This window comes from Natator depressus, chromosome 5 (assembly GCF_965152275.1).
Source record: "Natator depressus isolate rNatDep1 chromosome 5, rNatDep2.hap1, whole genome shotgun sequence".
Lineage (NCBI taxonomy): Eukaryota > Metazoa > Chordata > Testudines > Cheloniidae > Natator > Natator depressus.
This window is the reverse complement of record NC_134238.1, coordinates 28,937,402-28,961,915: the sequence shown is the minus strand read 5'-3', so window position 1 is coordinate 28,961,915 and position 24,514 is coordinate 28,937,402. Positions and strand designations below refer to the sequence as shown.

The 24,514-nt window shown below is 40.8% G+C and overlaps 2 protein-coding genes across 2 annotated transcripts; both read right to left on the bottom strand.

Annotated features, from left to right (window-relative positions):
- Positions 1-6,614: 6,614 nt before the first annotated feature.
- On the bottom strand, positions 6,615-18,266 carry FBXO4 (F-box protein 4). The gene is made up of 7 exons (XM_074953923.1): positions 18,025-18,266; positions 15,044-15,279; positions 13,470-13,687; positions 12,164-12,239; positions 11,466-11,644; positions 9,098-9,273; positions 6,615-8,405 (listed from the first exon to the last, which is right to left on the bottom strand). Exons 1-7 carry the CDS (start codon positions 18,208-18,210, stop codon positions 8,316-8,318), a joined length of 1,161 nt encoding a protein of 386 aa, XP_074810024.1. The 5' UTR covers positions 18,211-18,266; the 3' UTR covers positions 6,615-8,315.
- A 938-nt stretch (positions 18,267-19,204) lies between these two features.
- On the bottom strand, positions 19,205-24,193 carry RIMOC1 (RAB7A interacting MON1-CCZ1 complex subunit 1). Its single transcript, XM_074953921.1, has 6 exons — positions 24,042-24,193; positions 23,328-23,434; positions 22,756-22,902; positions 22,243-22,374; positions 21,078-21,189; positions 19,205-19,578 (listed from the first exon to the last, which is right to left on the bottom strand). The coding sequence occupies exons 1-6, from the start codon at positions 24,127-24,129 to the stop codon at positions 19,292-19,294; spliced, it is 873 nt and encodes a 290-aa protein (XP_074810022.1). The 5' UTR covers positions 24,130-24,193; the 3' UTR covers positions 19,205-19,291.
- Positions 24,194-24,514: the final 321 nt, after the last annotated feature.

The following is a 24,514-nucleotide window of genomic DNA, read 5'->3' as shown; positions in this document are numbered from 1 at the left end:
ACTACTTCATTCAAAGTTGAGAAACTAATTAGAAGTTGAAAAAGCTTGTTTTCTACTTCCAATTTATGAGTTAAAAAATGTGTGAGAGGATGAGATCTACAATTCTAAAATCTTGTAGGACATGGTATATAGAAGCAATCAATTCACTAACTACAGATACTTCCTTTGATTAATAAAACAGTTTGCTTTAAATGAAAAACATGTTTAGATAAACTCATTCCCTACCCCTTTTATTTATCCAACACATTTAAGGTAGTTCTATTTAAGTAATAAACAATACTATTTTTGTGAAATTCCAATTTTCATCCAAATTCAGCTTCACACAAATCACACTTAAAAAATTAATAATCTAGTAATTAAGAAATGTGTCATTCCCCATTTTCTAACAATTAAAATAGTAACAAATAAGAATCTGAATAAATGTATATTGAACTATATAACTGCTTAAATAAATGTGAATAGAGATAATATATCCCCTCATTAGCAAATATAATATATCCCCTCATTAGCAAAGATAATATATCCCCTCATTAGCAAAAAGAAGTACCAAATTTAGCGTAATGGCTATATTTTGTAGCAAATCAACTAAAGGCAGAGAGGAGAAGTCCCAGAAGAGTAGAGAAGGGCAAACATAGTACCTATCTTTAAAAAGGGGAGCAAGGAGGACCTGGGGAATTATAGACCGTCAGGCTAACTTCAAGACCTGGAAAGATACTAGAGCAAATTATTAAACAATCTGTAAGTACTTGGAGGATAATAGGGTTATAAGGAATAGTCAGTGTGGATTTGTTAAGAAGAAATCATGCCAAACCATTTTCCTACTTTGATAGGATTACTGACATAGTGGATGGAAGGGTGGGGGACAGTAGATGTGATATACCTGGACTCTAGTAAGGCTTTTGACACAGTTCTGCATGACATTCTCATAAGCAAACTAGGGAAACATGGTCTAGATTAAATTATTATAAGGTGGGTGCACAACTGGTTCAAAGACTGTACTCACAGAGTAGTTATTAATGGTTTGCTGTCAAATTCGGAGGGTGTATCTAGTGGGATCCCAGGAGGGTCAGTCCTGGTACTATTTAATGACTTGGATAATAAAGTAGAGATGTTTATAAAATGTGCAAATGACACCAAGATGGGAGGGATTGCAAGCACTTTGGAGCATAGGTTTAAAATTCAAAATGGCCTTGACAAATTGGAGAATTGGTCTGAATTCAGCAAAATGAAATTCAATAAAGACAAGTGCCAAGTATTTCATTTAGGAAGGAAAAATCAAATGCACAACTACAAAATGGGGAATAACTGTCTAGATGGTAGTACTGCTGAAAAGGAGCTGGGATTATAGTGGAACACAAACTGAATGTGAGTTGTCAATGTGATGCAGCTGCAAAAAAGGCATATATGATTTTGGGGTTTATTAACAAGAGTGTTGTATGTAAGACCCAGGAGGTAATTGCCCCACTCTATTCGGCACGGGTGAGGCCCCGCTGGCGTACTGTGTCACATTCTGGGCGCTACAGTTTAGGAAAGATGTGGACAAATTGGAAAGTGTGCAGAGAACAACAACAAAAATGATAAAAGGTTCCAAAAACCTGATCTGTGAGGAAAGGTTAAAAAAAACCTGGGCGTGTTTAGATTTGAGAAAAGAAGATGGGGGAGGGCGGGCCTGATAACAGCCTTCCAATATGTTAAGGGCTATTATAAAGACAATGGGGATCAATTGTTCTCTATGCCCATTGAAGGTAGGACAAGCTGTAAAGGACTTAATTTGCAGCAAGAGATTTAGACTAGATATTAGGAAAACCTTTCTAAGTATAAGAATAGTTAAGATCTGGAATAGATTTCCAAGGGAGATTGTGGAGTTCCCATCATTGGAAGCTTTAAAAAATAAGTGGGACAAACACCTGTCAGGGATGGTCTAGGTTTACTTAGTCTGGCCACAGTGCAGGGGGCTGGACTTGATGACTTCTCAAAGTCCCTTCCTGCCCTACATTACTCTGGGCTTGTCTACACTACCGGCTGTATCGATGGGCAGTGATTGGTCCAGCAGGGGTCGATTTATCGTGTCTAGTATAGACGTGATAAATCGACTGCCAATCGCTCTAGCATCAACTCCGGTATTCCACCTCAATGAGAAGTGCAAGGGGAATCGACAAGAGAGCATCTTCCATTGACACACCGCAGTGAAGACATTGTGATAAGTAGATCTAAGTACGTCAACTTCAGCTACGTTATTCACGTAGCTGAAGTTGCATAACTTAGATCGATCCCCGCCATCCCCACCCCTCTTGCCCTCCTGTAATGTAGACAAGCCCTAAGATACCATGTTTTAATGGTTGTACCATTCAATGAGAATGAACCTTTCTTTAGGAAAATAATTAAAATGCAAATGCAAAATAAGATTAAAATTGATTATATAAATCCAGGATACCTGCTTGCTGATTTAAATCATGATTAATATCACTTTGATTTAACTCAGTCCACACTGATAGGCACTACTCTAATGTGTAAAAGAAGTAGGAATTGGCCCTATGTGTGCTTACAAAATAAAAATACAAACCTGGCAGCAACAATGTGGACTCTTCTGTGCTCTGTCACACCAGTGGACGTAACTCTGATACACGATAGTCATGAAAGGTCATTTACTCCTAAGGGCCAGCTCCTGTTTCCACAGAAGTCTGTCAAAACTCCTCATGACTCCCACTTGTATTGAATTATGGAGTGTTGCTGGATAAGTGTGTTGCCTTGATAGGGATGAGATCCGGCCTGAAGTTAAACCTAAAGATGAAAGACAATTTCCTACTAATATCAGCTGAGTTATCCATTCCTCCTAGGTCAACATCTTCCCTCTAACCTTTCCCTGTAGCCATTTTATAAACTTTCAGGGCCCTCATGCGCAGAGCTTTGAACTGTTACCTTGTCTTCACATACATTTGCAAGAACATTGCCCAATCATAATTTTCCCCACTAAACACAGCACTGAGATCTGCTGTCCAAGCTTTCTGTCCCTTCCTTGCCACCTGCCCCTCCCCTTTGTTTTTTTCTCATCCTTCCTTCCACTTAAAGCAAGTGTTCAAAGTAAACAACCATATAACACCGTTTTACTGCTCTGTATTTAGACTACAAGGTAAGGGCTCTGGCCACATCTCTAAGTCCTGTACAGTGCTGAGAACATACTCAGTGCTTGATACATAATAGCAACACTACACAAGTGAATTCCGAACTAGTGAAAGATGTGAGCGTGACATCAGTCAAAGTAAAATGTTTCTTTGCCCATAGAAAAGGCACAATCTGGGCTTCCCTACACTGATCTACTGATGTTCCTCATTGCTGATGCTGGAGTCCAGCTGGAGGGATCATGGGGTAGTTCATTTTCCATAGCACTTGATTCCTTCACACTCCTGCTGAGACTACCAAGAAGGGGGCCAATTGCGGTGGTGGATTTTGTAACATGCACACATCTCCAGCAGGAATTGGACGGAGGTCAGCTCACCTCACCAAGGATAAAGAGCTATCATATGAATGACTCTGACTCATTCCCGACCCATGCCACATTTATGCCTTCAACTGTTAAGTGTGTCTGATTATCAGTCATCTATACAGAGGGGTTTTTTAATCCTCAGTCAGACTATTCATGGGGAAGGAGAAAAGTTACACTTAGATGTCATTTAGGAGTCCCATGTGCAGTTCAGTATTCCTGTGTTCACCACTGATGAAACCCTATAAAAAGAAGAAAAAATAGGCTCTTACCTTGAATTCCCCCTTGTCTTCCAGAAACACACACATTTTTTTTTCCAGACAGAAAAACTTATACTTCTTTGCAAGTTTTCTAATTCTTTGTAAAAATAGGAAAATCAAAAGGAGTACGTCAAAAATGTTCATTTAAATTGACTCGTCTTAATTCCAACCCTTCACATTCCCCCCCACCCCCTCCCCCAAAAAAACCCTCTAAAACTTTCCCACTGTTTGTAGAACCTGATGCCATTAGGCTGCTGACCCGCCCTTAAATACTTAAGAAAACCAGGCAGTTATAAACAGCCACCGACTGATCCATGTGCTTTACGAAGAAAATGATAGTTGGGCACATCTATATTGGGAAAATGTTCCACCAAAGATAGTGACACTGGACGGGCTAGCGTGGCTAGGGACCAGATTTTTTTACCACCATGCTGACTAAATCCATGGGCTTAGATGACCGTGATAAAAATCACCTCTTCTCTGTCTACAGCACTCGTTATTACGAACACTGGCAGAACTGCACTCACGCTGAAAGGTGTCAACAATCGGCAAATTTGGAAGCAAGACCCTTTGGTCTGCTTCCTAAACCAGAAACTGTCATTTGAGGAGAAACCACTTTATGTAGCGTAACAAAGCAACATGGTTGTACTTAAATGTCAGGAACTGGTTTTCCAGCTCAAAACACCACAGCACCCCCTACACTCTTGAGATTATTCGTTGCTTGTTCTACTGGAGGAATTCTCAGTGCTGGGATAGAGACTTGGAAGTGAATCCCCAAAACATCTTTTGGAGAGTGGTGAGATGAGGGATACAAACTTTGTCTACAGAATCAAGCTTTCATTAAAAAAGAAGTCTGTGGCCATTCTGGTTGTGGAGATAGCCACAGCAATTAGGTTTATTGAATATTTAGCACATATTCAATAGTTATGCAGAAGATGCAATTCATGAGAATGTGAAAAAGAATGTTTGAATTATTTTTTTAATGTGAACTTGTGGATACTGAATATAAATGCTGACTTTGGCCATGTATGGCACAATAAACTTGCATTATATTTCACAGGGTGGGTGAGGTAATATCTTTTATTGGACCAACTTCCGTTGGTGAGAGAGACAAGCTTTTGAGCTTACACAGGTCCTGAAGAGAGCTCTGTGCAAGTTCGAAAGCTTGTCTCTCTCACCAACAGAAGCTGTTACCCACCTTTTCTCTCTAACATCCTGGGACCAACATGGCTACAACAACACTGCATATTATATTTCACAGCATTTTAGGGGCTAGAACAGTGGAAAATACTTTGGGTAGATTTTGGGTAAAGGGTGAAGCCTCAGAACCTCTGGCCCCAGACACTGTCCCACAAGTACTAATGAACATTCATGTATTTATCAGTGACAGCTCTACCTTTAGAACAGCTGGGGTGGAATCCTCACCCCATTTGTGCTCAATGAGAGTTTTGCAATCCAGTTCAATAGGGCCAGGATTTCACTCTTGGAGCTCTGTCCTGCCTTAGATAAACTATAAAATGTAATCCAATAAATGTATCGAAATCCCATTTCCATGCAATAGCTGGTAATTTAACAGCAGAGTGCTTCCATTTTCCAGATGTGGGATTTAAGCAGGCCCCTGCTTGTGTAGTACATACATCAAAAGATGGCTTTAAAACCGCAGAACTCAGTGGAGCAACTGCATTTATGACCAATCCCACAATATATGCCTTGCACTTACTAAAGCACTCATAATTAAATGAGCACATGTGAAGCTATGAAGGGGGTACATTGCTCACTCTAAAACTTTGGGAACCAATAGTATTTGAAACAAAAGTAAGAAGTACTAGGCGAGGTGACTTCTAGCTCTAATCATAGAATCATAGAAGATTAGGGTTGGACGGGACCTCAGGAGGTCATCTAGTCCAACCCCCTGCTCAAAGCAGGACCAATCCCCAACTAAATCATCCCAGCTAGGGCTTGGTCAAGCCTCACCTTAAAAACCTCAAAAGAAGGCGATTCCGCCACCTCCCTAGGGAACCCATTCCAGTGCTTCACCACCCTCCTTGTGAAATAGTGTTTTCTAAAATCCAACCTAAACCTCCCCCATTGCAACTTGAGACTATCTAATCTTCCTCCACGCTTTTTTCTAATGTGGTTTACCATTGTTTTGATACATTGTGCATATTGCAGCTGCTCTGTGTTCTCTAAGCTCACAAAAAAGGGTATTCCCCATAGTACCTTCACTACTTTCTTTTCTTTAAAAAAATCATTAACAAATATTCATATTAAATCACACCTTTGAAAGTAACATGTAGAAACCAAGATCAGAGCCAACAGGGAAATGTTAGAAAAGAGATATAGTAAGAAAAATCACAGTTATTTTGGTTTAATGCAGAATTTGCTAACATGTGGCCTAATTAATTAAAACAGAATTATTGTGCCTTGAAATAAATGTTCTTCTATTCCTTCTCACCAGAAGGAAAGTCTGGTTTTCGAAACATTGCCATTTAGTTTGAGATGTTTGCAAACACCAACAATCATTGGAGCCCAAGTATATCACTAACAATTTCTATGTATTAAACACTTGAGTATGGTAACTGAGTTGATTATGCAAAGCAGCTGTTACTATTACACATCCCTTAAATAAAAATGTTATACAAGACAATATGAAGAATTTTTTTTTCAAATTCTCTTTAACTCTCCCCATTGTTCATGTTACCTTCTGAAAAAAGTAAAAGAAAAAAAATTTCCCTGTATCTATTTTCTCCTTTTTCTAACTGAAACTTGTTACCTTCTCACACTCTTGAAAATAACATCATTGTTTTGGTCTATGCCCATATTTCTGCACCAATTACACCATGGAAGAGGTATTTTTTGTTAACTGTTACTGGACAGCACAGATGTTTATGGTGCCCACACAAATAAGAAAGATCTGCCATCTTTAAAAAACAATTTATTACACATTTTTGAAGGGAGAAAAGAGAGTGCTATTACAATAGCGATCATTGCATAAATGAATCCTCCTTCCCAATGTATGAAATGGTAGGAGCTGCAATGGCACCAGAGACAGTTGCATTCTCTCTCTACAGAGCAGAGTGGCTATTAGACTATAGTAGCATTTTTTAATTATTATTATTATTATTTTACAACCAGCAGTTCACGTGAAGCCATATTACAAAGTATTGAGATCCATATGTATTTACAGTATTTATGTATATGTATCCAAAATATTGATTGCATTATATATGTGTTTTATCTCTTCTGTTCTATAGAGTATCTTACAAGAGAACTATACACACATACACACTATTAAAAAACAAAAGCTAGAATAGGCATATTGGTGCTCCCAGGGTTAATCTTAGAACTCTAAATTGTCCCTTATGAGCGCTGATACAACAACAGTTAGGACGCCTTGGCTACCTGAGGCTATAGAAACAGGAAATGTTTTTGAATTTCCTTTATTTCTACCCCCGGCCTAAATATCAATCACTGCAAAGTTTTTAAAAAAAGGAACTTTGCAAATGGAATGTTTTGAAATAGATATTTTGCAGGAGTGAGACCAATTCAACCTTCCATTCAGTGATAACGGGAGTAAGGGCCACTTGGAAAGTACTCTGTATTTTGATAGAAGGAATGATGAAGTTATTCTGGAACACTTGCTGTGCATGCTCTGGCATCTAAACGTGTTTGTATTTTCTCTTCATAGGCCTCACTCTGGACAGTTCTGCTTGAGGACCCAGGCCTCCCAAATGTTAAGTGTCCTCATTTCTCACAGAGATCTTAATAGTAAAACTAAGAGACACTAGCTTAATTTTATACTATTGATAGAACGTTCACCCAAAATATGTCAGAGGTAGAGGGCTGTTACGCCTATGAATACAGAATTATAACACTGTTCTATACAGGTACTTGTATGATCCTCACCACTGTAGTATCCAAGTGCCATGGATGGAGGTGGAGGTAAAGCAGAGACGACTGGCTCCATGAAAACTGCCTATCTTCCTACTCTGATCCCATAGTAGCCCCTCTTGCAGCCAGCTGTCGGAGCTACTCACACAGGGCTGCAGGCTCAAGTTTCTCTTTTCTCCCAGAGCCCTTAGTTCCACGAAAACACATGTGGCCCTCTACCTCTGACATATTTAGGATGGGTTGGAGAAAATGGATTTCTGTCTGGCCTCTCTCAGTCCCAAGAGAGAACAAGACAGAACTCCATCTTCGCCAAACCATCCTAATCCAAGTCTGGTATGACGTACACCTAGGTGATAGGGTTATTCTGGCATTAAACTAATTGGGGGTCAAGGTTTGCAGAATGTTTTATGTTATAGAATATGCTGAGAATGAAAAGCATTATAAAAACCGCAAATTAAAAAAAAATCAAACCCATTTCTTTGTCAAATGTTGGTATCCAGTCAAACTTGCTTTCATTTATAATTCAAGTCTACATTTGGAAGAATGTTGATTATTAAAATATTTGTAATCACGGAGGGCTGCCTTTTAAATCTCTTATCAGTCAGTACAACATCAGGGCAAAATGTTCACTTCATACTCTTTGCAAATGACAAAGTCCATACAGTATGACTAAGCAAGTTTGATCATTGTGCATTTTTACATTCAACCTCTCCCAGGATCCACTCAATTCCATTTAACAGTCCACTTAAAGTAGCAGCTACAGAATCTTGCACCTGTAAAACCAATAATGGCAGATGTTAATGTGGTATATGGATATACATATTGAGTGTACAGATACTAGATTAACATTCCATATTTGTTCTTAAAAATATTGTCAAATCTGCCTGTTTTGTCACTGGCTTCCAGGTCCCTTAAACAGAACATGTTTCTTAGAGTAAATTAGGGGAAAGGAAACAGTACTGTTCAGAGGATGAATAAAGAGAGCAATTAGAAAAGCTGTACATTATTGATTTCCTATAGAGTTCTCTCTTAAACCTCCCCTCTGCTGTTTATCAGTTGGTTTATCTGACATCTTATTTCCTTCACAGTATCAGTTGGAATCACAGGTTATTTGAAATTCCTTTTTATAACTCTTGGGGGGAACAAAGTTTCAAACTTTAGAATTTCACATAGATTATGAATTCTATAATTTCTATTATATTTTAATTCAAATTATGTAGTCTTCTAATTAACAGTGGTATGTTTTAAAAATACACAAAACTTTCCAACATTATCCTTATGAAGGCAAAGGAAAATATTTTACCTAAAATCTGTATTTAAGCTTTTCTGCCTAGCAGTTCTCCTTTAGCTACAGTGTGTCACTAACATTTATATTAAAGTCCACTTCAAACATTACTGCTCACTCACGAGACAATATAAAGAGGATGAGTAAAAAGAAAACAAATATTTTAAGAAGTGAAGATACCATCCATGGTTGGCTTAGCAGATTTAATTGCAGTTGATGTGCCATGTAAACACAAGGGATTCTTTTAATGCCAACTTCAGAGGTGCAGGACAAAATCAGTACAGGCCTGTTTGGAGGCCCAAGAGTTGGATCTATCATTGCCAAAATATGAGCAAATTCATCTTGACGGTCGTGTTCTGGAAAACAGTTTGAAATATGAGTATTAGACTATATACAAACCCCGCTATATATAATCAAACTCATCTTTATCACATTTTCTTCTATCTTGGTTCTTAGGAGGATACACATCATTGTAGTTATTGGAGTACCTTCCAAGCGATAATAACCAAAGTCACAATAGGCCACTTTCCTAACTTTCACAGAGGCAGTTGGGGCAGTGAGTTGCCCCACCTTCCTCTTCCTTCCGCCTCTCCCTTCCTGATTTGACTTTTTCCTCCTTTTCAAAGGCAATGATTTGAAGACAATCTAGCATGGCTGAAGAAACAAAAAGTAAACACACCTTCAGTATTAAAAGATATTCAGGACATGTTTCTTCATTATAGTTTTACATCTTCTGTAAATAAAATGAGATGCTAGAAACAATCCTAAATGTAAATACATGCTCTAGTTTAAATACTCCCAACTGAAACAAATTTTAAAAATCAACAGGTAACCTGTTTGATTCAACTTCCCGTTAATGGACTGGTAAATCAAAAAACACACAACTGTTTAAGACTAGGTCAAAGAAGGAGAGTTATACCATCATGACATGAAAATAAGCAAGGAAAGAACTTTAGATGATAGCAGAACTCTGTTTCAGTGCAGTGCCAGACATATGATAAACTAATGAGATATTTCAGTGCATACATTAGGAGAAACTGTAGAAACGTTACCAACCATTTGATAATGGACAGTCTCCTTAAAGAGAAGAAACAACCCGAATGAACTCTGGAATAAAATGAAAACTATCATGTGAAAAGCAGCGGGCAACAGTGAGTGGTTTTCCATTGGGAAGAGTACGAGACATGAGTGTATTCTGTCCCCAGGTCTTTTCAACATATATGCAGAATTTATCATGAGACAAGCCCTGGAAGATTTTGATAAGGTGGAAGGAACTGGGACTTCCATTGATGAACACTTCTTAACCAACCTCAGATATGCTGATGATATGATGCTCTTTGGTGAAACCAATCGATGCAATGCAGTAAATGTTGGAGTCTGAAAAAACAGTTAGTGAGGAATATGGACTATTCCTGAATGTGGCAAAAATGAAATTCACGTACATTGACATGATTAATTACAACAGGATGCAAGCAAACATTGTGATCAGCAGTGAAGCTGTAGAGCCAATAGATGAATTTAATTATCTGGGATCACACATATTCAACCAAGGAGGCTGCTCCAAAGAAATCTGAAGACAACTAGGGATGGCTTGCTCAACCAAACTGTGGAAAAACCATGGTATCTCAAAATGTATTACGGTTAGATTGCTCAAAAGCTTAATTTTTTCCATAGCAACTTATAGATGTGAATCCTGGAAAACTAATACAGTTGACAAGAAGAAAAAAGAAGAGATGTGGTGCTGGAAAAGACTCTTGCATATCTCCTGGACAGAGAAGACAATGCATGCTTATGTTAGAAATATTATTGGAGAGAAGTGGACTCTGCTCTTGGAAATCAACAGGTGCAAACTTATATACTTTGGTCACATTTGGCATAAAGATGGAAATATCCTTGAGAAAGTTATCATGGAAGGAATGGTGATGGGCCACTGTAGTAGACGATGACCAGTGAGCAGAAGGACAGATGGTGTGTGGCAGATCATGGGGAAGTCAGCTCCTGTGCGCGCAAAGTTAGTGATGGATCACAAAGGCTTCCAAAAAATTCTGCTATGATGTCACTAGTATTCAGACATGAATAAGAGGACTTTACTTAGTCTCCTTAAACAAGAAAGCCATTAACAAAACTAAATCTTTCCAATTGACATTTTTTAAATCCCCATCTCATTTGCTCTGATCTTTAGCTCAGATTATTAAGAATCCATATCAAACAATTATTTACACAAAAGGAATAACTGACCACACCTTGCTTTTATATTGTAGCAAAACTGCATATAGCCTGCTTATTAGTGTCCTTGTAAAATTAAATTCCTCAAGTTATATAGCAGATTCAGTAGTCAATTATTAGTAAGAACTGTCCTGAAACCACACTAACTTCATTTGGACTCATAATTCTTACTCATATTGATTAGTATCTTTCTCTGTACTTCTGAAGGTGAATAATAAAATCAGAATGTGGCCTTCAAAGTATAAATGTATTCTCATGTACTAGTAGCATCTCAACCATCCACAAAATATGAGTCAACATAGTTAAAATAAACATTCCTTACTTTTATGAGCTTCCGCATTAGCAACATAGATGAATCCATCAACTACTTCGCACACCTTTTTAACCTGAGCAATTACACTGTAGTGTACTGCCTGTTGATTCCCTCCTATGCTGTTTTCTTGGTAAAACATCTTATTGACTGTAACAGTTTGCTCTGTTCTTGCTCTCTTCCTTTCCACGCTGAAAAATATGAAAACACCCCAAACATTTAACAAAATTATCCAGACTAATTTGGAAGCAGAATAGGAAAAGGGAGAGACTCCACAAAGAGGGGAGAGGGGAATGGCCAAAACATACAGAACAGTTTCATCCCTGAAACAGCTTTTTATAATTTGCATGCATAGTTAACCAGTTTTGCAAGATCCATACTAACATGCACCAATGGGTAGGTTCATGCTTATAAATTTCAAAAATAAAATTAGAGACACAAAAAGGAAAGGCACTGCTCATTACACACACACATACTCATGCTGATCAAAGATTCTTTGGGCCAGATTTAAAAAACTAGGCCTACCTTCTGCCACACAATTTGTGAGTGGCAGTGGCAATTGATGTAATTTACAGGAGATGTCCATTCACCTGATTTACAGAAATAATCAAATGCTGTGATATCCAAATTACATCCGTGGTTGAGACCAGGAGAAAAAGCCGAAATAACTGAGAACATTCAGCTTTATTTTTGCAGAGAACAAGCCTTACCTGGTAGTTGAATACAATGTCAGAATATTGAAATTTTGATGGTTATTAAATTGAAAACTGACTCCTGATCCAATCCCTACAAGAGGAACAAAATGAATTTAGGATATAAAAAATATTCAGTTGCTGAAGACAGCTAACGCCAAAGGCTGAAAAATCCATAGGGATCATAAATTGGATACATTTAATCAAGTGTGTCTCTATATTACAAGAAAATATATTCATTACATCAGAATGTGACTTTAGACACACACTAAATTGATCACACTGAGATGCTGGTAATTTAATTAAGTATTGCTATAAAAGATTGGATGGCACTTGCAATTATTTCAAGTACATAAGTAAGTTATTTAAAATTTGTACTGCAGAAGCACCTAGACACCCCAATCAGGATCAAGTTCTACTGCGCTTCCTGTTCTTAAATTACACATTAAGTTCTATCCAAAATGTCTTACACCTAATTTAAAAGAAGATGCAACAAGTGTGACATATAACAGCAGGAAAACAGCACTCAAAATGCATATTTGCATATGCTACTTGTGAGTACAACTTCATTATTCCAAATCAGTTATGAATAAATAAATATCAGTGGCTCCCAACCAAATAATTTTTGAGTTTTTTTACTCTGGTTTAGAGTGAGGGGAAACTGCAGATGTTTAGAACTATATTTTATGTAAAATCCTGTTGATTAATCATTTAACTACTTCCTATATTTTCCTAGGTCACTGTTCTTTTTAATAAAGGCATTTTATTACCAATCTCATATATAACTTAGATTTAAGTAGGATATTATAGCAGGAAATGGGGTCCGTCATCCACTTTTCCTTTTTTTGTATAACGTGAAGGCAATCAAGCAAAAGTAATTTAAAAAAAAAAGGACATAGTATTAATGTCAGCCAGAGAAAACTGGGCTCAAGACTTATCCATGATCAACAGCATGTTTGACTTTAAGTTCTGGACCAAAACCCCAGGGTAAAATCTTGACACACACCTCCTCTCCCACCTCCTCCACCCCCGCCTGAATTGATTTCAATGTGAGTTTTCCCACGGACTTCAAGGTACCAAGATTTCACCCCGAATGCTTATTGTTCCACAATGGCATTTTATTGCTCTAATCAGCCACAGAGAGAAAAAAAATCCAGTTTTAGTATAGATTCATAGAACCTAAGGCCAAAAGGGGTCTTTGCAATCATCTAGTCTGATCTCCTGTATAACAAAGTCTATAAAACTAATATTCGTTTTAAAGGGAGGTATAAAAAGCACCTTTTCTCTTGTAGAACATGTTTTTAAAGAAACAACTGACTATTACCATGGATTTGTCTTTGAGGTAAACCAGCTACAGGCAAAATGTCTGGGCAAGTCATCATTCTTCGCACCAAAGATTCATCCAATTCTTCTAAACCTGGTCCAAAAAGGGCAAAGCGAGGTTCTGCTTGCGTGACCAGTGATTGTAAAAAGGAAGTCACAGCTCCATATGTGTGACGGCTTGATTTCAAATGTCTACTCGGAGGACAGCTCTTTTTGTATCTGGGTAAAACAGATATAATTAGAAATTAAACACAAAATACAGAGGCAATATTAATTACTGTCAACCAAATTAGGTCCCAAATATATTTTACTTGTGACTTGTAGGTTGCTGATTCATATCAATGAGGTCAGTAGTGACAGAGTTGTTAACTGATGGTTGTTATGTAGCCTATGTAAACAAATGAGAAGTATCGGTCCAGTGAGAAATGTTTTTGTGGTTAAGGCACTGGATTGGTACTCAGGAGAGCAGGGGGATACAAGAGCCAGAGGATGGGGAGCACCAGAAGAGTAGGTGGGTGGACAGCTGCAGAGGCGGGGGATAGAGGAATGTACATAGATGTGCGGGGGGAAGAGGGCAGAATCAGGGAGTTGAACAAGAGTAGAGTGGGAGAGAGGCAGGAGCCAGGAGGTGGATAAAAGAAAGGGGAACAAGAACAGGCTAGGAGCACAGGGATATAAGGGTCTGTGCCCTCTTGAACACAGAACTTAGAATTGAACCTGGGGATCCTGAACATCTACGTTCCTCTGTTGTCAGCAAATAATTGTGAAAGCACAGCACTGGCAAAGCATGTGTCTCATTCCTCTCTAGTGGCTGATCCACATATTCGAGAACACCAATTATTGCCAATATTGTTCCATGTAACAGATTTTTTCCCCATTTTTTTAAAATTAGGAAGTTGTATCAAAAAAAAGCTATATTAAAAGAACATTAAGGTTCCAAAGTCAAGATGCAAAAGTTAGGAAATGCCAAAATTAAGGTTGCCTGGACATTATTATGCTTATTACATGAAATACTATTTTTTTCCAAAGGACCTCTGATTTATTCGATGAGTGCTTGACTTTGCAACATTAATATTCTTTTAATGTAGTTGATCGACTGTAGAGATAGATTTTTCATGCAATTTTCTATACCTGAGTCTGTCAGATAAGACCTTAAAAACTAAAATCCCATTTGCTCTACATAGTACTTTTGGTAAGAGTAGGAGTTTGCTTGTCTTCTGGGCAAAAATATTACCACCACAGTTTTTGTATAGCATGCTGTGGCTGGCTCTCTAACTCCTATTCTGAGGTGGCTGCATTTCTGTGGCGTTATATGTGTATCACTTGCAAAATGCTTTGAAATCCTTTGGAATTAAATAGGTATGTATGAATACTGCAAACAGAAAGAACTGACAGAATTGTTACATAATTAGAAACTTCCTTTCAAGGCACCAGAAATGCATTTTATCTGCAAAACCACTTCAAGAGTCAAGTAATATTTTCCTGTAATTAGACTAGCAGAGTTGTGGTTTTAAAATCTGGATTTGGGATGAGTTATACTGCTTTATACACATTGGAGAAACGTAAAATACTTACATTGTCATATAGTCATACAATGCATTATTATTTAGCTCAGAAAAGGATTTATTAAAGATTTCCACATCTGGAAGTGATTTCCAGTCAACAGAAGACCAAGAAGGGAGATCCCGCAAGAGAAAATATCGCCATAACAATGGATCCCGCACAGCTAAACTCCAGTACTGATTTGTGCTTCCCAAATGGCACAGGTCTTGGGGTGAGAGAAATGACATAATGTATAACTGCACATCAATCTGAAAACATTAAAGAAGAGCAGTTTTAATGACCGAGGACCTCACTAATGCAAATAGAAGAGATTAGGAGGGAAAAATAAAAGCAAAAATAATATTACTTCACATGCAAAAGTATAAACATGAAACAGGTCACTACATTATAAAGTCAAAAAGGGACCATGATTGACTTCCTGCATAACACAGGCCATAGATTATCTGCAATCCCTGTATCTAGACCAACAATTTGTGGCTGAATAAGAGCATAGTTTTTAGAAAGATGTCCAATCTGGATTTAGACTCCAAATGATTGATTATCCTCATTGTTAAAAAATGTACACTTTATCTCCAGGTTGAATTTTGATAATTTCAGCTTCCAGCCACTGAATCTTGTTATGCCTTTATCTGCTAGAATCAGCGTTTCTCAAATGTGGCCACCGTGGCTGAATGCGGCCACCAGGGGGTTTCCCTGTGGCCACGACAGCCTCCTGGGTGGTGACTGGTGGGGAGGGAGGGCAAAGCGTAGGCCTTCCCCTTTCCTCCCTGTTGCTCTTGGATGCGCCGCCATGCACCATCTCTGGAGACAGGAGGAGAACAATCCTGAAGGAGCAAGATGAGTTCTCTACCTGGGGGGAAGAGTGGCTTAGTGGGGCTCACGCTTTAGCCCAGGGGTGGGGACTTAGGGAGCTTGACTGCAGATCACCTGCTGCAGCCATGAGGCTTCAGGTGCCAACATCCGGCTCTAGCCGCAGGGTTTCAGGCACTGACCCCCAGCTCTGGCAATGCAGCCTTGGCCTTCAGCCATGGGTCTTCAGGCTCCAACCCCTGGCTGCGCAGCCGCAGACTCCGATACCCAGCTCTCGCCACATGGTGCCAATCCCCAACCCCGGTGGCAGAAGGCGCTGATCCCTGGCAGCACACTCTGACCCCCAGCCATGGTCACTGACCCTGGGCGCCAACCCTCAGCTCCAGTGGCTGTCAGTCCTGGATGCAGATCCCCAGCCCTGGGTGCTGGCCCTGGGTTCAGATCCCTGGCCTTGGGCTCCGGCGGTTTGCTGGCTCTGGATGCTGACCCCTAGCCTTGGCCGCATGGTAGCAGGTGTGGACCCCAAGTGCCAACCCTGGTGGTGGCTGCTTGCCCCAGGGGCCAATCCCGGCCACGTGCTCTTACCCCCCAGCCCTAGTTGCTGACCCCAGACACTACTCCTGGATGTCAACCCTATGCTCTAGGGGGTGCTGGCCATGGGTGCCGATCCCCAGCCTTGGTCACGTGGCAGCGGGCACCAACTCCGGGCTCTGGCAGGTGCTGGCCCTGGATTCTGATGCCAATCCCTTGCCCCGGTCGCATGGCAGTGGGCATGGACCCCAAGTGCTGACCCTTGGTGCTGACCCCAGGCCCCGGTCTTGCGGCAGCAGGTGCTGGCTCCGGGTGCCGACCCCCCCCGATCCCTGGCCCTGACCACACAGCAGTGGGCACCAACCCCCAGCGCCAACCCTCATCCCCGACCACACAGTGGTGGGGGCCCCCCATCCATCACCTCTGACCTCTGCAGCCCCCAGCCCCACATCCATCCTTCCTGGCCCCCGCTGCCTCACCCTCCACCCAGGTCTTAATTTGCCAGGACTTGCTGTGAAAAGTGATATTAACAAACATACAAATATCACTTTTAACAGCATTATTTTTGTTACTGAGTCTGCAAAAAAGCCATACATAAATAAATTACAGTGATTTGGACATGTATATACACATATTTATTTGTTTTTCCTAAAGTTAATTAAGTGTTGTAGGAAAGGTTTCAAAGTAGCAGCTGTGTTAGTCTGTATCTGCAAAAAAAGAAAAAGAGTACTTGTGGCACCGTAGAGACTAACAAATTTATCATCAAATGCATGCAGTGGAAAATACAGCGGGGAGATTTTATATGCATAGAGAACACGAAACAATGGGTGTTACCATACACACTATAACGAGAGTGATCAGGTAAGGTGAGCTATTACCAGCAGGAAAGAAAAAAAACCTTTTGTAGTGATAATCAAGGTGGGCCATTTCAGCAGTTGACAAGAACCTGTGAGGAACGGGGGTGGGGGTGGGGTGGGGAGAGGGGTGGAAATAAACTCATGTTTGTTTCCCGCCCTACTGTTCCTCACCCCTTTCCCCATGTTTCCCCCCACCCCCACTGTTCCTCACATGTTCTTGTCAACTGCTGGAAATGGGCCACCTTGATTATCACTACAAAAGGGTTTTTTTCTCTCCTGCTGGTAATAGCTCACCTTACCTGATCACTCTCATTACAGTGTGTATGGTAACACCCACTGTTTCATGTTCTCTGTGTATATAAAATCTCCTCACTGTATTTTCCACTGAATGCAACCGATGCAGTTAGCTGTAGCTCACGAAAGCTCATGCTCAAATAAATTTGTTAGTCTCTATGGTGCCACTAGTACTCCTTTTCTTGTTGTAGGAAAAAGTGTGAGTGCGGCCACCAGCAAGAGTTGGAGGCCACCAAAAATTTTGTTGTGAGAACCCCGGTGAAAAAGAGCCTTCCCGTATCAGACATGAACCCCCAGGTGGTAATTTCTGAAGGTAGGGCACAATAATCTGATCATGCCTTTGATTTATGGGCGCCCAAGTGCTGCAAACAGGATGGGAACCGGATGGCTGGAGTGGTCACAGAGACGAGGAGGCGAGCCCGGGGTGGGTGGGCTAGAGACGGAGGGAGGCAGGTGGCTGGGCTGGGCGGAGGGGTGGCAGGAGCCGGGTCACTCACTCACCGGCAGCGTCTGCAGGGCGCAAACCTCTTCGCCGGCCTCCTCGAGGCGGCTGCTCGACCGCTCTGCGGCCGCCGCCTGCCCACCGCGCTGCCTCGGCCCCCGGGCCCACCTGTCCCTGAGGAGGCGGAGGCTGCTGCGCAGGGCGGACTCCAGCCGGCCCCAGTCCCCAGCGTTGCCCGCTGCCATTGCCTCGCCCACCGGCTGCGGCCGAGAGCCCCCGGGGCGCTGCTCGCTCTCGGCAGGCGGTGCCAGGCCCTGGCCCGGCGATCCCGGCCTCCAGCTCGCGGGGCGGCTGCCAGCCGGCAGGGAGCGGGGCGTGGAGAGGGGATCGCTACCGGGTCACCGGAAACCCACGGGGCGCCCCGGCCGCCTTCCCGCTGCGGTGCCGGGCTGCTCCGCGCCGCGCCCCCGGCAGGGGCCACCCGGTGCCGGGGGCCTCACGCGCGCCTGCGGGTCAGGGCAGGGGGAAACCCCGGGCCCCCCGCGGCAGCCAGCCTCGGGCTCAGCCCAGCCGGTGCAGAGCCCTGGCGGGAGCCCCGCACCCGCAGAACGATACAGGGACCCCAGCCGCAGCTCAGCGGCACGTATCCCCGGTGCAACGGTGAGAGCAGCAACAAAGGCTGCTGCGCTGTTAACATGGGCTTAAGTATTAGAGCAGCTGGATAAGGCAGCCCTACAGCAGGACAGGTTGTAACTAAGGGCAGGGCTTCTTTAGAAACAACCTCAAACCGGCTCCCCAGCACTAGAAAAGGCTTTTACCTACGATCTGTACGAGGAGAGGGAGGATATTTCGATTTTAACCACAGTACCTAAAGCTATAATAACAGACTCACTTTCACTGTTCGCTTCTGTGGTGGTAGTGGGTGATAGCTGTACACATCACAAAATCCCCCATCAACAAGTCTATCATTGTTATTCATGACTGTTGAGCAGCTGTGTTATCCTCAACCATTCACTGCCAAAAGAATGTGCGTCACACACATGTGTACACACCTACCCTCTTCAGAATTTAATACTGAGAATGCAGGCAGTTCGCCTGATTGGAAGCTCACTAAATTGTAAGTTGTTTTTAACCAAATAAATAGCAATTCTCCCCCACAGCTTTCAGAATCGTAGCTGTAAAATTTCTAATAGCACAAGAAAAATAGTCACACTACTGAGGTTTTAACAGTGTTTTGTCTCAGTTTAATGTTGATCTTTCTACTTGTGTTCATCATATATTGCAACTTTCTTGTAAAGAATGGATAACAGCAACTGGTTAATTAAGCTAACTATGGAATTTCTTGAAGTAGTCCAAGATTAGTTTTGCATTTGCCGTATTCCAGTCTTGTCCTTTTAAGAGTCCCTCACACACAGCTACATATTTCATTAACATCTTTTCTCCTACTTCTCGGAAATCCAGCACTGCACTATGTAAGCTGCAATACAGTTCAGTATTAGATTCAGAATCCATTTCATGGGGTCCAGGCTTTTCTTCTCCACAGTGCTTCAGTCCCCAATAACACATTTCTCCAATATACATCATGGCCAGTACATGGGTATCACTAAATATACCTGCAAAAACAATTTAGAATTCAAGACTCCAGGTGACACGACACTTATTTCTCCCCTCTTATTCTGTTTAACAAACTAATAATCATTAACTTAATGCTTTTCAACAGATCAAGAATTTTACAAAAGGCAGTAAGTATCATTATCCTCATTTTACAAAAGAATACATGAAAGCACAGAGAAGTGAAGTAACTTGCCCAAGGTCACCCAGTAGGCCAGTGGCAAAGCTGCAAAAAAGACTCCAAGTCTAAGTCCTAGCTCATTACTTTGGGCACTCTGTCTTCCAGTAAAAGATGGGTTTTAATACCGACTTTGCCATATACAATTTTCTGACAAATATCAGTGTTTACTGCAATGGTTTATAAAAATACAGAATGTCACTACAGAGGCAGAGGTTTTTTTAAATAGGTAAACAAACTTTCTGCACTTCCTCAGCTGCACCGTGTTTAAAAAGCAGCTCCCCAGTAGTATTAGTAGCTTTAGTATTTGGACAATGCCATACAGTAGATATCCATGGTCTTTTACAAAGAAAAAAACATTACTAAAAGAAGTGAAGAGACAATGACTATAAGATAATAAAAAAAAAAAAGTCCTATTAACTCTTCTTACTTTATAAAAAGTGAATTGTATACTTATGACAAGGCTAGATTGAAAGCCCCGGTGACTGTCTTAATCCTCGCTCCAAAACACTTCCTATTTGAATTTTTTAAATTCATTTAACCAGCCTGTGCTTCAATTTTCATCGTTTATATAAATGTACAGTGCCACCTCAGAAGAATTTGTTGAATAGTGACTCCATTTTTTTTTTTTTAAATATTTGACTAAAATGTTATATACAGATGGTGCTGGGGGGGGGGGGAGGGTGAAGCTAAATTCAGCTTTTTAAAGTACTTTAAGATCCTCAGATGAAAAGCAATAATAGCAATAGTGATATATAACAGGTACAGCATAGGCAGTGACAGTAAAAATGTCTCAACTCTACCTAATGTGACTCAACCCAGTTCTGGAAGTACGATCTCTAGCACTGTGAACACAGTTAATCGACCATGTCCATTTAATCCTAGGCATGACTGTAGAGACTGCCAGCAAGGTACCACTTAGTGCCAATTATGTTGACACTTGCCTACTGAGAACTGGACAAAACATACTGGCACCAAACTGTCTTCAGATGCTAATAACTTCTGGGCACTGATGATCTGGACCAGAATTTGAACCAATGACCTAGATGTCAAAAGCTTTGTATCCCATAACTAGATCATTCAGCTGTCCATTTTCCTGAGATGAATTTACAGTTCAGCAAGTTGTCTTATTCTCTCTCTCTCCGCACCCATGTCCACAATTCAGAACAGGAAAACAGGACAATTTGTTCTTGCCTGTTTCTATGATTTATTGTTCTTAAAAGGGGACAGAATTCGAATCTGCATGAAGTTCAACCTGCCTTTTTAAAAATTATGTGGTAGAGGATCTTATAAAGGAGAGGGAACAGGTGAAGAACAATTTACCTTCACTGAGCAATCTAGCTGTGTCTTTATCCTGAAATGAGACATCATTTAGCCGAGGAGGGTATCTAAACCTTAGCATCTTCAGTAAGTAATGGATTCCATCATTAAGACACTGAATATAAATTACACAGAAAATAAAGTGCTAGAACAGCATACAACAAATTAGATCAACTGCAATGTAATCAATTCTAGTCAGAATTATTTTAAATTAAAATGTTTCTCAAGTACTTATGTGAAGGAAAAACAATAAGATGAATATAATTTTAAAGGCAAAAGTAATTTTTTAATTTATGGAGAGTCATAAATCCATGAAATTAACTTTTTTCCATCTTCCTGTGTTCAGATATGCAACATAAACCATATTAGATTGCTATATTTATGACTTTAGTTAAGACTTTTAAAATTGCTATTTTAGGGAGATTATATTTAAAATTTTAGCTCAAATTAAATTTAATGTACTAATGGGTAACACAAGAGAAGTATTTTCAGGTAACTTTTCAAATGGTTGCTGAACAGATTAAAAGTTCAATAAATTATTTTAAGTAGACAGTGTCCAAGGGTAAAATTTTCAAAAGTGCTTATGTGAATTAGGAGCTTAAATCCTATTTTCAAGTGCAATATACATATTTAGATATAGGCTTAAATCTCAAAAAATCAATAGGATTTGGTATCCTAAGGGTCTGTCTACATGGAAAAGTTATACCATTATAAATTAAAGTTTAAATTTCATCAATTCAGTTATTACATTTAAGAGCACCTTTTTTACATTGAAAAAACAAACAGAAAAGAAAAACCTTTGGAAGGAATTCATGACAACTGAAAAAGAATATCCACAAGGGGGTTTATATCAGTATAACTATATCTGTTTAGCTATAGCAGCCTAACTAGTAAAATTTTCCGATGTAGACAAGTCACTTAGGTGCTTCTGAAAATTTTACTCCAAGTTTCCAACTGTGATCCAAAATGAGCCAGTCCAATGACAGAAGAGAAAACTGTGGATAGATTAAAAATCTAATATACTTTGTGGCTGTTGTGATTTTGTCAAAACTCCAATCTAACTCAAAGCAAACAGCTTGTCTAAGGATCACAGTTTTCCCACAATCACTAGCTTGTTAGAATTACAACAAATTTTAAAATGCCTGCTTGTGAAGAAAAGGGGCTTTACCTTTTTAAACAAGTCAGTGTTTTCTGTCATCCAGCATCCTCTCTCTTTTACAGTGTGACAATACATGTAGAGTAGAGCTCCTCGTCTCCAGGATAGACATTCTAACAACTCTGTACCAAGAATACCACGTAGCTGAAATAAAACTCAAAAGCTGAACCAAAACTGTTGTTTTAGCCCTAGGAAATCAAAGAAATACATGAGAACTGTGAAGGGCACAGAGTTTATTGTTTTTAGATTAGGCAGTCAAAAAGGTCTCTTGAAATTCTAATGAGTCCTGGACTGGACTACAACTAGCAAGAACCACCACCATGAGAGTCTAGTGAGCTGCTTCTAAAAGTGGTCTGTAGACCATCATTCAAGAATCAGTGCTTATAGACAGATAAGAATCAAAATATTCTGAGGTCTCTTTAAAACGTTCTGTCGTTTACCCATCAAAATGAAAAATAAGTGTCATTCTCTATTAAAAACCCCAACTATTTGAAGTAAGGTTGTTTGCCATAATTCAGTACTCACATCTTGATGCATGTTGCTTTCTTTAACTAGAACCTCTGGTTCTGAAAGAATACTGATAAGTTCTTTAACTCTCTGTGAGGAAGAATCTTCTGGAAAATCTTCATCTACAAGTTGGTTCTCCTCAAAATATGTGATGTCCAAGACTATCTATAAAAAGGGAAAACATACTATAAACAAAACATTCAACAAATTCATTAAACATTATATACAGTAAAATATGAGCTTGTTAATGTTATGATTTGAAAGTTAATTTTATAACATTTAATTTAGAAAAACTCACTCTAGAGTTCACAAATCACAAAGTTAAAATTCGTACAATAATTTCAATCTACATAATAGACAGGACTCAGTGTTGTCCTCCTCTAACACTGGTGCAACTCCCATTAATTCTGCTTGTCTCTGATCCAGAGCATAAAGTGACCTGAATTTTCTGAAAATGCTTGCAACCACCATAAAATACACTACAGGCATCTAAGAACATGGAGGAATCTTTTCATTCTATGCCACCTTTTCTTTAATTTTAATGATAAATGTGACTGTTTCTTAAAGCATGTCTCATTTAAATACCATACCTGTGTGTAAAGCTGCAAAAAATTTGAAGGATTTACAATTTCTTTATCTTCTTTACAAAGGTCTTTCAGCTTCTCCAGCGAGATAGCACCCTTCACTAAAAAAGCATCTATAAGAGGATGGGGAAAAAAAGACCTCCTTAGAAAGCCAGAAAAATGTCTGGCAATAACTTACAATCAGTGTCTTTCAACAGCCTGGCTTGCCTGAGTTTATCATTACACGTTTGTATCCATCATAACAATATCTGCAGAAACACTGGCTCAGTAACCACGAAAACCTACTCTCTAAATTTGTTTCGTTTTAGTTCTCTCAAACGGCTGAGTAGTAAAATACTGAAACAAGCCAGGGGCGCGTTTTCTTGACAGCCTACTGCTTTTGTGCCCAAGTTTGACCTTCCCTATTTTTTACGTTCACGGTCTGATGCTTTAGGAAGAGGCTACACACTAGAATTCTACTTTTAGTTGAAAAAAAGTCTCTCTTTGGCCTAGATGAGCCCTTGCCACAGTGACAGGCAGAGGCTCGGTGGGAACAAGTCTCCATGAGGAACCCGGGACAGAGCTCTTGTTAGGCTGGCCCATGGGGAGGCGCTGCCGTCTCTGCAGGGCTCGGCTGTACATGGGGCAGGAGGCCAGGACGCTCCACGGGGAGAAGGAGCGCGTTCACGCCGGCTGCCTCCAGCGGGCAGGGCCGACGGCGCTGGGGTAACGGCCGCTCACCATCTCCGCCCGCTCCTCTCAGCCGGTCCAGCCTCCGCCCCAGCCCTGCCAACCGCTGCCGCAGCGCAACCACCACGGCAGCAGCCATAACAGCTCCAACCACCACCCGGATCACGTGACCCGACCAGCCTTCTCACGTGACCTCATCACCGAGCCGCAGCCAAAATCACGTGACACGGGAGGGGTGAGGAGGGCAGGCCTCCCAGCTGGTGAACACGCATGCGCTGGCATGGGAGTGACGGGACCAGCCAAGTAGGTGCGGGGGAGAGGGGAAACTCAGTCCTTGCGCATGCGCCATAGAGATTGCGTATGTGTCTGTGTGGGTGGCGTCACTTTCCGTCTTTCCCCCTTTGCGAGTCTCTTTGGTCGCTCTCGGAAGGGGGCGCCGCCCCTAGCGTGAGTGGGGTTTAACCCGTTGTTCTCCGCCCTGCCGCTACGCTTCTTACCCAAAGCAGGGCTGACCCCCTCATTCC

What these genes read in the sequence shown, in the direction of transcription:
- FBXO4 (XM_074953923.1), bottom strand. Translation starts at nt 18,210, where the DNA reads ATGGCAGCGGGCAACGCTGGGGACTGGGGCCGGCTGGAGTCCGCCCTG. An exon ending in GCGCCCTGCAGACGCTGCCG is followed by an intron (nt 15,280 to 18,024) that starts GTGAGTGAGTGA and finishes TAATGTTTTCAG; the next exon opens with ATTGATGTGCAGTTATACAT. An exon ending in ACATTGTATTCAACTACCAG is followed by an intron (nt 11,645 to 12,163) that starts GTAAGGCTTGTT and finishes CATATTTTTCAG; the next exon opens with CGTGGAAAGGAAGAGAGCAA.
- RIMOC1 (XM_074953921.1), bottom strand. Translation starts at nt 24,129, where the DNA reads ATGGCTGCTGCCGTGGTGGTTGCGCTGCGGCAGCGGTTGGCAGGGCTG. An exon ending in TTTTGCAGCTTTACACACAG is followed by an intron (nt 22,903 to 23,327) that starts GTATGGTATTTA and finishes CCCTTTTTATAG; the next exon opens with ATAGTCTTGGACATCACATA. An exon ending in ACACTGACTTGTTTAAAAAG is followed by an intron (nt 21,190 to 22,242) that starts GTAAAGCCCCTT and finishes ATTTATATTCAG; the next exon opens with TGTCTTAATGATGGAATCCA.